This window comes from Apus apus, chromosome 3 (genome assembly GCF_020740795.1).
Source record: "Apus apus isolate bApuApu2 chromosome 3, bApuApu2.pri.cur, whole genome shotgun sequence".
Lineage (NCBI taxonomy): Eukaryota > Metazoa > Chordata > Aves > Apodiformes > Apodidae > Apus > Apus apus.
This window is the reverse complement of record NC_067284.1, coordinates 70,246,645-70,258,975: the sequence shown is the minus strand read 5'-3', so window position 1 is coordinate 70,258,975 and position 12,331 is coordinate 70,246,645. Positions and strand designations below refer to the sequence as shown.

The 12,331-nt window shown below is 37.7% G+C and overlaps 1 protein-coding gene across 1 annotated transcript in view; it reads left to right on the top strand.

Annotated features, from left to right (window-relative positions):
* Positions 1-936: 936 nt before the first annotated feature.
* The window catches only part of HAAO (3-hydroxyanthranilate 3,4-dioxygenase), a 36,165-nt gene continuing 24,770 nt past the window's right edge, over positions 937-12,331 (top strand). The window contains exons 1-2 of the mRNA XM_051615943.1: positions 937-1,113; positions 5,390-5,468. Coding sequence (XP_051471903.1) covers positions 1,034-1,113; positions 5,390-5,468 — 159 coding nt within the window. The 5' untranslated portion in view covers positions 937-1,033. The remainder of the gene's footprint in view (positions 1,114-5,389; positions 5,469-12,331) is intronic.

Genomic DNA, 12,331 nt, shown 5'->3' with positions numbered 1-12,331 from the left:
GGTCGTTAAAATAGTGTCTTCAGTTCTCATGATCCCACCAGGCTGGGTCACAATCCCCTAAGTGAAAGTGCATTTTAAATAGATCTCTTTCCTTCACAGCTAAATAGTGTGACAGCGGCCTGCAGTACAAAAAATACTGAAATTTTCCTGTCTGTACATCCAAAAAACAGGCCTAGTAACTGCTATGCACTGGTGCCTTACCACATCCATTCTGATGGTATAAATAATATGGATTTTTTTTTTATAATTGAGTGAAATAATGCTCACTTTGGGGTTATTTCAGAGGAAATTATTGCCAGTCCCAAGGTGATTGTACTAATAAAGGAGAACTGTAATTGACTTGTGGATCTTTTTATCCCAAAAGAAATAGATGTTTTAAATTATAATTATTTAATTTTTGCTATCTGGCAGAAGATGATCCTAATATTTTCAAATACACACCCCCAGACATTCAGCCTAACAAGGTTGAGGAGAGGTGGGAAAAGGAAATCAGGCTCTGCTACCAAGCCTGAAACACCTATAGATAGTTACACAGGTAACTTTAGATAAATGACATAGGGTTTTAACAGGTACATTTTTATTATATATGTAACTAAAATTTGAGCAACAGCTTGCAACTTGCATTTAGCTTTCTATCTTAGACTTGAAGGTGTGCATGCCCAAGCCTTGCTGTTTTCCTCACTCCCAGTTTGTCTATGTAATGAGACAGTTTCTATAGAGAGGTAACATACTCCAGTTCATACAGTGAAGGGACTTAAGAAGCTTCCCATGGACAGAGTAAGTCTGCAATTAAAAAAATATCTATATTTTAAAAACAGTAGTCAATTATTAGCTAAGCTGCTGGAGCATTAGCACTCTTTACAAAGTAACCTTTGGGCGGATGGACCTGTCCCCTCTGACACTCAAGCCTGAAGACACCTCTTCTACCAACCAATCCCCTGAGCTCTGGGGATGGAGTCACATGCAGTTTGGTCACAGAAGAGTAGTCTGCACACTCTGACATCTCCGTCAGAAGTTTCCTGGCTGGCAGACCATGGAGCTTCTTGTAAATGTAATAAAATGGATAGAAGAAAACAAAACTGCCTTTTTACCACCTGTGTGCAATAAGCTTATGTAAGTAAATATTTATTTTTTTTTAACTCACTTCTTAGATAAATAAATATTCTGAACTATAAGAGGAAGCTGCTAAAATACATATATGGTAAAGACTAGTAAAGAACTGTAGTTTCTCTCAGACTGCAGTCAGTCAGAGTGCTGTTTTGCAGAACAGAAAGTGACTGAAATCTGTTTTGCAGTAACTCTGCAAAAGTTGTGAAGATCAACTTGACTGTAAGATATTTGCCTCAAATCAAAGTCTCTCGTAGGCAGCTAGACTGAGCTAGGGGAATTTGTGTCAGGCTCTGTGACAATAAAGTTATAGAAATCAGAGGAGACAGCATCTCATCCACAAATGGTAAGATTTAGCTGACAGATCAGTGCTACCAAATTACAACCTGAAACAACTGCTAGAGCTGCTGAGAGCCATTTCAATGTTGCAGAGGAGCCAAAGCTGCAGGAGTTATCAAAACTCATCGGACATGCCACTGAAAGATGAGAAGTGAAGGGCAGGGGAACTGGAGGAGCGGGTTTCCAGGGCATTTCCAGAGCTGCCAAGGCTGGGCAGGACCCTCTGTTCAGTGGGAGGCTGAATAGGCAGTGTTTCAGCAGACTGATTGGCACCTTAGATTTATGAAATATATTCTGAAAAAGACAGGGAATATAAGAACAAAAGTGGGCATTATGCAGTTGTACAGCATGTGGATTCTGTGTCAAAGCTCATGAACAAATTCCAGTGTAAGCAGTCCAACGAATAGCACCTTCTAGTCACAACAATAGCAGGGATTTCTTTTGTCAGTGAAGTACAGAAGGTTGTCATAAGAAGGGATTTGTGGTAAAGCATGATAAAAACACAGGTTTTATAAAGAAAATAAAAAGCATTTTCCATGCTTTTAGCTTTTTTTTTTGAAAGAAAGTACTTCCTGCCCTACTCTGAAGTGCTGCCTCTAGTCAAAAGCTAGATGGGCAGTATGGTAGCAGTGATACTAATTTCCATTTGCAGGTTCAAAGGTTACTTTTTAAAGTAGTAGCTACAAGACAAAAAAAGGCTAAGGGCACATCTTTACTGAGATGACTGTATTGAAATTACAGTTATATATTTAACCGAGAAATTACGAAACTTGAATCACCACAATAGTTTCATAGTGGGAGAGAATGAGGAAAGTGTATTCTCCTTATGAGTGTTTTCATTTCACTAATTAAAAAATTTATTTAGGAAGCATTTTGTAAAGCATATCTGTTTCTAAAGCTTACCAATGATGGTAAAATTTTAGTATTTTACATTATGTGGAATATTCATTATTTTCTTTCTTCATAAGCAAGATGAACTTTTTTGTCATTACTATGCTGTTCTGTACCCCCTACCAGCAGTTCCATATAATTATAGAATCATATAATGCCAGGTTGGAAGGGACCTCAGGGATCATCTGGTCCAACCTGTTTAGGTAATATTATAGTTTATATGAAACAGCTCAACACCCTGTCAAGCTGAGACTTAAAACTGTCCAATGTGGAGGAATCTACCACTTCCCTTGCGAGACTACTCCAATGTTTGATTGTCCTCATGGTGAAAAATGTACCTCTTGTGTTTAATCAGAATCTCCCCAGGAGCAACTTGTGCCCATTACCCCTTGTCTTTTCCATGTAACTCCTTGTGAATAGGGGGTCTCCATATTCGTGGTGGCCATTCTTTAAGCACTGGAATATGGTAATAAGGTCTCCCTGAGACCTTCTTTTCTCAAGGCTGAACAAACGCAGTTTTCTCAGCCTCTCCTCATATAGCAGTTCCTCTGGTCTTCACATCATCCTTGTGACCCTTCTCTGGATCCTCTCCAGCCTGTCCACATACTTTTTGTAGAGCGGGGACCATGCTTTTTAACCTCAACAGTGAGCAATTAGTGCAAAATCAAAGACTTGAAATAGCTGTTTTTTGCAGGATAGCCATGACGCTTTTAAAGCTCTTCTTTGAGTTCAGATTAACCACAAGGAGACCTAACTGTGGTCGTGTTCTAACTGATTCTTAATGGACTTGAGGCTTTTTTAAAAGGTTGCCTGTTGGCACCATTTTCTTGATGTGGTTAGGAAGAGAAATATAAGAGGATGTAAAACTTAATAGGCCATTGATTAGCACCTCATTCTAAAAATAGTGTAGTCAAGTAATTTTCACACCCCTGAAACCTGTATGATACTCTAGCTGAATTTTGGGACTCTTAACTGAAACTGCTTTCTTCTTAATGCATCTAGACTTTATTTTAGCAAAACGGACAAAAAAAACTCTATTGGAGTTCTTGTTTATATTTCATAGCTGGAATTTTTTATGGTGTCATTATATAATGTTAATTATAGGAATTATTATGCCATGCTTGCCTGTTTATTATGTAAACCCCAGCTAAATCCACAGGGTAACAGAATTAATGGTAGCTTTGCCAAACAAAAGTTAAGCAACAGTGATTTTTAGAGTGGTGTGTTCAGTTTTAGTTACTAAACCAATAATGAAACTGTATGGGTTTCTGTAAAAAATTTACTTGTCTTTAAAGTAGGCTAAAAGATACCCACCTCATATTTTATTCTGCAGGTTGATTTTAATTTATATCATTCATTATTAGCTGTATTCTTACTGCTTTGGTCTTCCTGCCCTTCTTTTATAGAAAGGTTCATTCATGCAGGAGTATTACAGTGTGTTCTTGAAAACTAATATTAAATCTGCATGGTACAAACAGTCCTGATTTCAGTTCCCTATTTTAGGATATGGGCATAAATCAAATGCTATAACGTATACAGCTTCCTATGGTGAAAACAGTCAGTTTAAGATTTATAATCTCAATTATTTAGACTTTTATTTGACCAAGGAATTTGTCGCTGTTACATGTTATTTCTTCTTAATTAATCCCTACCATGTTGTTCATTTTCATTTAAATACTTTTCAAAGTAAACATGGTAGTAGCAGCAGATGAAAAGCGTATGTTCGGCCATTCAGAATAGCTTCTCTCAATTAAGGCTTACAAGGTGCTGACAGAGGCACATCACTCTTCCCTATGGTGCAGGGCAGAGTAGCTCTGCTGGTTTTGTTTTACTAGGATCTCCTGTTAGCTCAAGTATTGCTGGCAATCTCCTCTCTGAAAAGCAGAGGTCAACACCCTTGAGTACACATATCATCAGCTTAAGGATAAATTTTGAATCACAGCTAACAGGCCTGATTTACAGTGGGTTTTTTTGCAAATAGCACCTCTGGAGCACCTCTGCTATGAAGACAGACTGAGGGAGATGGGGCTATTCAGCCTGGAGAAGAGGAGGTTGCAGGGAGACCTTATAGCACCTTCCAGTACCTGAAGGAGCTACAGGAAAGCTGGGGAGAGGCTTTTCACCAGAGAGGGCAGTGATAGGACAAGGGTAATGGTTTCAAACTGAAAGGGGACATTTAGATTGGACATCAGGAAGAAATTCTTCATAATGAGGGTAGTAAGGCACTGGAATAGTTTGCCCAAGGAGGTTGTGTAAGCCCTCTCTCTGGAGTTAAGGCTAGGTTGGGTGAGGCTTTGTGCAGCTTGGTCCAGTGGAAGGTGTCTCTGCTCATAGCAGGGAGGTTGGAACCTGATGATCTTTAAGGTCTCTTCCAACCTTAACCATTTTATGATTCTGTGATTCAAACAAAAACCTGCTACCTTACCTCTCTACCAGTAAGTGGACTGATAGCTAATTGGGATGATAACTGTTATTTATGCCAGCTGAGAGAAGTGCTCACTGGGGCTCTTAAAAGGGGCAGCATTAAGATAAAGCGTGTGAATCTCGTTTTCTGAACCAACCAAAACAAAATAATTGTAAAGTTGTTCCACCTTAGAAAAACAAGTATAAATACAAGAGAATTCAGCTGAAAATTCCTACCATCAATATCTCTAGTAATTCTACTAATTGGGAAAAAACAATGTTTTTACCTTTACAGAATCCTGATCTTATCAGCTCACATCTAAAAGGCATTTTCCTGTCTCTCAAGCCTCTTATGTAGCAACCTTTATGTTTACAGTTCAATGCTCTTTCCACAGTTGGTAGCTATGGTTGTCCCATTTTCAAAGCTGGAGATACTAAATCACCAGGATGAAGGTAGCTGGTCACCTGGCAGGACAGTGGCAGAGCAGAGAGGTGCATCCATGATCACTTGAGTTCTTATTCTGGATGTTGCTCAGTGTTGTTTCATTGACACACTGTCTGGAAAGAAATGAGAAAACCCACAATGCTTATATGAAATAAAGAACATCATGAGTGGAGCTAGCTTTAAAATGTCATTTTCTTTATCTAGGCATCGCTATCAACTGAATGTGATGTTTGTTGGAGGGCCAAATGAAAGGAAGGATTATCATATTGAAGAAGGAGAAGAGGTAAACCATAGGTTGTTTATATTTTGCTGTTTTAATTGTTCCATGATGATTAAAATGCAGCTATTTTTGAAGCTACAGCTACAGATCAGCAATGCCAAGCTCAATGATGTTGTATTTATTAGATCTATTCAAAGGCTTAAACAGAATAATTCACAAGAACCATATAACATCTGTGCATTTCCTTTGAAACAAGCACATGAAATCAGAACTATTTTGCCATCATTAATTTTCAAAAGGAAAGGAAATAATGCATTCTGACACATCAAAATGTCCCATTTCAAAATTTTGAAACAAAACTTTAGAAAGGTAATAATAGTTTTAATGTGATATTTTGTTGCAGAAGATTGATCTACAATTCAAAAGTAACTTTGAAGTTCAAAAAACAAAATTAAATATTTGGATTGGCTTGAAATTGTGTTTTTCTGGACTTTATGGAGAACATCAGCACTTTCAGCATTCACTTATATTTGTGGAAGGTTAAATAATCAAGTCTCTAAATATTTTTCAAATCAGTTCTCTTTGCTGCACATTTTCTGTGTCAAAAGAAAGTTATCTCACTGCTTTGAGTTGAGAGTAGCCACTGTTCCAAATGCAGAATACAGGAGGAAAGAGGAGAAACTTTGTAAAATTGTAACAATTTACATCTAACTTGTTTATGGCCTTTTTCATGGAATTGTCTGCTTGGCCTGAGGACTCCTCTCAGAGGTATCACAACTGGCTGTGGAGGAATTCTAGAGGTCTGGCAGTAGGAATTTCAGGATGACAGACAATTTGCCTTGCTTCTCAGCAGAGTAATTTGATTTCACAGTAATTCCAATAAAATTTGGCCACCTAATTTTAAGTACCTTTGGAAACCCAAGCCTCATCATCTACATAGTTCAAGACAGAAGTGAGTGAAGTTCAGTAAATTCTTTTACAAAGGAAAAAAAAAAGTGCCTACTTATCATTGAATAGTTTCTCATAAAACCAACCCATTTCATAAAAGCCTTTATGTTAATTTTCCGTTATAATTGTGCTGTGCAGGTGTTTATAGTCATTATAACTGTACTGCTCTGAAAGAGCAGATGCGAACTTAATCTCTGTCAGACTCCTGCCTGCTTTGCATTGCCACCACAGTCTCCCAGGCTCCCCACAGCTGTGGGCACAGCCACCTTCAGTCACGTAGAAGGTTCCCCAACACTCTCCATCAGCTGCACAGAGGGAGCTCTGGCAACACCTGGGACCAGCCAGCAGGTTTCTTGGGCTGGTAAGGAGGCAAGCCAGGTCTCGGCGCAGTGCGTATGAAGTAATTGTTGCTATCCAGAAGAATTTAGCATCCATTATATATTTACAATGAAATTCCGGAGATTCTTAGCTGGGGAAAATATAATGTGGTTTCAACAATATGATTTTGTCGCTGGGAAAGGAACAATCACATCTGTAGTGTGACTCAGAAAGCACTGAAAAGAGTATCTAATCTGTACACTGCTGTTGTGGCATGTGGTTAAGTATTATATTATAGATTTAAAAAGAGTAAGTGAATTTTGTTATCAAAGTCAATGACATCAAGGTTTTGCGAAGCATAAAACTGAGGTACACATAGAAGTTAATGATTTCAACTAATTTTTTTTCTGTAATTTAACCTTTTTGGTTTTATATAACTAATTTGTTTTCTTGTTCAAGAATACATTAGATCTATATACTAAGAGAGGAACACACGAAAACAAGCTGAAGTCTAACTGGGACAATAGCCTGCACTACATCATGAAATATACTGTGTTTTGTGTTGTGGTTTTTTTATTTTCTTTATGATCTTGTCTCTCCCTGCACTTCCCAGTTCATACTGGATTATCCTTGGTCTTTGACTGATTCCTCTGCTGTTTCATTAAAAAAAATAATCTCCTTCTACGCTTAAAAGTTAGATTAATTTATTTTACCTCATATTTTTTAATTTGCAGGATGTTCCCATGTTTGAAACTAATTTGGCCACCTTTAACAAGCTTAAACCCATTATATGACTTTCCAACAGTATGAAAAAATTAGCCATACCTATAAAGGCATAATTTATATTAGTACATAACAGTATAGTAAATTTTTGCTAATTCACCTGGATCTAAGATTTGTTAGGCATCAATGCATCCTCATTTACACAGTAATTTTCCTCACAATTACTCCACAACCAAAAATGGAAACATAAAATTCCTATTTGATAGGAAAATTGGAAATATACCCATCAGAAGCATTATCAGTTACTATCAGTTTAACATATGGACCAATTTTATCCATTTTTTATGGAGGTACAATGTAATCATGCGTTGCATTTTGCTGTAGCTTTTGAGCAGACATATTTGCACCTTCCAGTGATCTTGTTAGGCCTTTAGAGCCATGCTGTTCATTAGACAAGAACCATGAGGCAGAGAGTGTCCTAGTAAAAGGGCATATTGCTAAATTAGACTTGGAGTTATGAAAACCCAACATTCATAACCATGGTCAGCTCATTATTTTGGCAGGTAAGATGCCATTTATAGTTCTGAGTGATAAATTGAAAGACAGACTACATAGGCATACTCTTAACAGACTAAATCCTAAATGTGAAAACCCACAAAACCTTATGCAAATGTATCTGGTGCTATTCTACTGTTATTCTGATAGCAAAGAAGTGTTGGTTCAGAAGAGAAAGTTAAATTTAGGATTGTTGACATCTGTTCACTCATTATTTTATGCCTGTTATCATGCAGCTGATAGTCTGTCCTGTGGCACAGCTTGCACTTGTCAGCCTGCAGTTGACAGCAGCAAGGGGTTCACAGGCAGAGATGACTTAGGAGCATCCTCCTGCTGCCGAGCTGTTCCCTGCTGGTGCTGCTAATGTGCACATGTACCAGGAAGATCAGTTGTGACTGGCTAATTATGAGGAATACTGGAGGCTTGATTTGGACTCTCTTCAAAGTCTTTTAGGATTGTCTCCTGAACATTTGCTTAGGCTCAAACGGCAGCTAGTTTTGCACATTTTTTTTCTTCTCTCTCAGCAAGCAAGTTTCCTAAAAATGTAACTCAATATTTTCTTCCTTCTGAGTTTTCTCTGTACTGCTTCACTGCCTTGTTAATTTTCTACATACTGTTTATTTGCTATCCTTCTGCACAGAAGTACTGCCTTATACCTGAGACATTGTTTTCCATTGGACAGGTTTTATAAGGAGCCAAATCAAAATGGACCTTACAAAAGATAAAGCTTTCACATTCTTTGGCTTGACTGGACCACTATGACAAATTCATTCTTTTTTGTCTTTGTATATGTTAAGCTTCCCTCTGCTCCCTTCTCTTATGCACACAGTCAACAAACATCTACTCAGACAGTTTTTGCCTCTAAATCAGACTTATTCTCAAAATAAAACTGAATTGCTTTGGGAGATGCATTTTCTATTGAAACATGGCAAAAACCTATATAGACAAAACTGTCTTAATATGCACTAAAAAATAAAGTGTGTTCTCTATATAGCTAGTTTTGTTAGTTTTCAGCAGAATCTTTATTGAAATGTACCTCACTTGTCAAGAGAACTTTGGATTACATGGAGTAGTGACTAAAATTCTCGTGTAGTCAACTTGATGCAATCACTGAAAGCTTCTGTGCTGGCCTTCATGTCTATAGTGTAGCAGGTGCATTCCATGTACCAGTGAACAGTCCTGGACATATCTTTTTCTCTTGAACTTTTCATACAGTAGCATTTGTGAGTCTTGGTATTGCAAAGCCTGAGATGGGGAGTGGAAAACCTCTAGTCTTATCTTACAAATTCACCATATAACTTTCACTTCACTTTCACATAAGGCAAGTGAAACCTGAAGGAGACTGTAGGTTTTGGGGGAAGTTCATGACAGATAAAAACCATGATCATAACAAAGCTTAGCTATAGTAAAACCAATTTTGGAATTTATTTACTGCATTGCATGGGCAGCTTTGGGGGAAAGTGAGATAACCTAACAGCTGACTCTAGGATCACAGAAGTAGTTAGGCTCCTGTCTCTTTACCCACTTCAGACCACCACTTAAACACAGTGAATCTCAAGTAGCTGACTTTGATTTCTTAACAATTTCTATTCCGATGTTGGGTCTACAAAAAACAGTGTAGTTCCATGCAGAGAAATTAAAATCAGCCTTTCATCTACCATCTGCAACACATTCACATCTGCACAATGTTCTGCTTGTTTTTAAAATCTCTGCTTCTCAGTGTGCTGTGTGTATTTCACCCTAAGTTTCTGCACTCAACACCTAGGTTGTTTCCTATGGACACAGCCATCCAAGTCCTGATGCAGCCCCACAGATCAGCACCCTTACACTGCTATCCTAAAAAGGACTCTCAGACAGAAATTCCCTCTCCTTTAATCATCATGGCCAAAGAAGGAAGGGAAACAGGGGCTAGGTGAGCATTCTAGTAGTTGGTATTGCAATGCTTATCTCCTAAATAAAACTGAATGAATTGCAGCGCAGCAAGAAAAAACTTGCTTCTTTTACACTTTAAAACCCCACACTTATCTGGTGAAAACTCCTTGAATATTTTAATAAGAAATAAAGCTCCCTATTACAAAGCAATAAGAGCGAAGATCCCTTTGGATCAGAACTAGATTGAATCTTCAGCAATAAATTTGCTGCATAAAATCACTGGGATGAGTCTTGGCTAGTAATCAGATTTCACAGACAACGTGTAAATGAGCAGAGGGGTGAAAAAATCACCTCAGCATAGTTTTCTCCACCTACCTCATCTGTTCACCTCCCAGATTTCTGACGGCTAAAAAACCTTGTGATGAGAGAGGGAGAAAATTGTTTTTGTGTGCTCAAATAGATCAATCACCACTGAAGTCTGGAGAACACCCAGGCTCTAGTCCCACATTGTAATTTGATTTGCTCTGCAAAGTAATTTAGTATTTAGCAATCTGACAAGCAATACAAGCCAGGATATGCCAAATCAGAGCCTAATCCCAGAAGTGGCTGAGCAATCCCAAATTCCACTTTCAGAGGCAGTCGGTACTGGAAGTACGCTGCAAATTGCAAGCATCTTTAGAGGTCTGTGAGTAAGTTCTCAGCTACAAAAGCCCTCACAGAGCACTGGGCTCCTACATCTAGGCAGAGTATGATATTAAAGGTGGATCTAAATAGAATTCCATACATTGCTGTACAGAAAATAAAACACTTGGGTTTTAATTGGCCTATGCAAACCAATTAAAAATACTGTGTTCTCCCCCTACTACATGCTTCCTTCTTTACTCCACTAGGATACCCATACCTGCATGAAGGAGCAGTACAGTTCTCACCACATTAATATATGGGCATAACAGTGCTCTTTTTAAGGTAGTAGCAACACTTTCTACTACCCTGTTGAAATGAATTCCTGCCAAGACAAGTATTTTCAGTGATGCTTCTGCTGAAGGTAACAGTGAATTCCCACCTCACTGCATCGCCACATATTTTCTCCAGAGATGCCTGCATAATTTATTTTCAGTCTGTGTAACTGAGTGAAATGCTCCTCTTCAGACTTAACAATGATTCAGCACTGGTCTTGCTGCCTTTCACTGCTGCTTAACAAAATACTATCAGGTTTGAAGCATGATCAAAAAGGGTGAAACAGACTAAGAAAGGAAAGTGTAATTCTCCTACAGTAAAGAGAATTTAAGGAAAATTAAAATAGTAAAAAATTAAACTCATCTTAAGGGGCTTACAGTTTAGTTATCATAAGTATAACTGCAGTTTTAATTATCATCATGAGCAGTATAATGAAAAAATATTATGCTTAGGGTAAGGAATGAGTTCTGGGTGACTCAACTTTCAGAGGTAAGGTAAGAACCAATAAGAGTAGGTGTTTTTAGTGTAATCGGAACAAGAAGATGCCAGAGTAAGCAGAAAAGTGAAACAAAAGGTAAAAGTCTAGAAAAATGAACGGAAGAAGGAGATATAAAAATAAAATAAATAAAACACTCAAATAAGAACATTTAGTAATGAAAGGGATAAAAAGAATGGTGAACATTTGTTTCTTCCTTGAGCCACATTCCTCACACAGAAAGAGAAATCATGTCTGATTTTATCCATTATGGAGTAGAAATGTACAAATCTAGACTTTTTTTTCCAATGATATGTGCATATATTTTACATATAACAGATGCTAACAGAATGAAAATGTTACACATTTCTTCAGTTTTCAGTATTACTGTGGAGAATGGAGACCAGATTATCCCAGTAACACCAGATCAACTAGGAAAGCTTGTATTTCCAGGTGGCATAAACTCTACTGATTTACTATCTATATATGCATATATATTTGTGTATACATATGTACATACATGCACCTACACACATACACACCAGTACTTCCTTACTCAGGCCTTGATATTTTCAGGAGATACGTAGGACAAGTTTAGATTTTCCCAGAATGCAAAACTCAGCATTTAGAAAATATTACATTCCAGCAAAAAGACAATACACTCCTGTATTGACAAACTGTCCTGTGAAATGGGCATGGACTGTAACTCACTGAGAAAACAGTTGACAGTTTTCTTGATAAAAGTTCAGGGTATAATGTAAGCACAGCAGCAGAATCAATAATTACTGCCACTTGTATTAATCACAGTTACATCAGGTGATTTATGGATGACTGAAGCATTCAGACATTTTTCAAAAAAGAGCTTTGAAGAATAGACTATAATTTATAGTGAAAGGTACTATTTAAATTCAGTCAGAAAAACACTTTTATTTGCAACATGTAGCCCACCTCATTTTTCCTTTTTGATTGCAAAACAATTCTTTTAATTCCAAATTCAGTGTTGAGAATGTTTCCTCATGACTGTGATGCTCAGCTATTGAACTGCATGACCCCTTTCCCCAGATAATGCACCGGGATC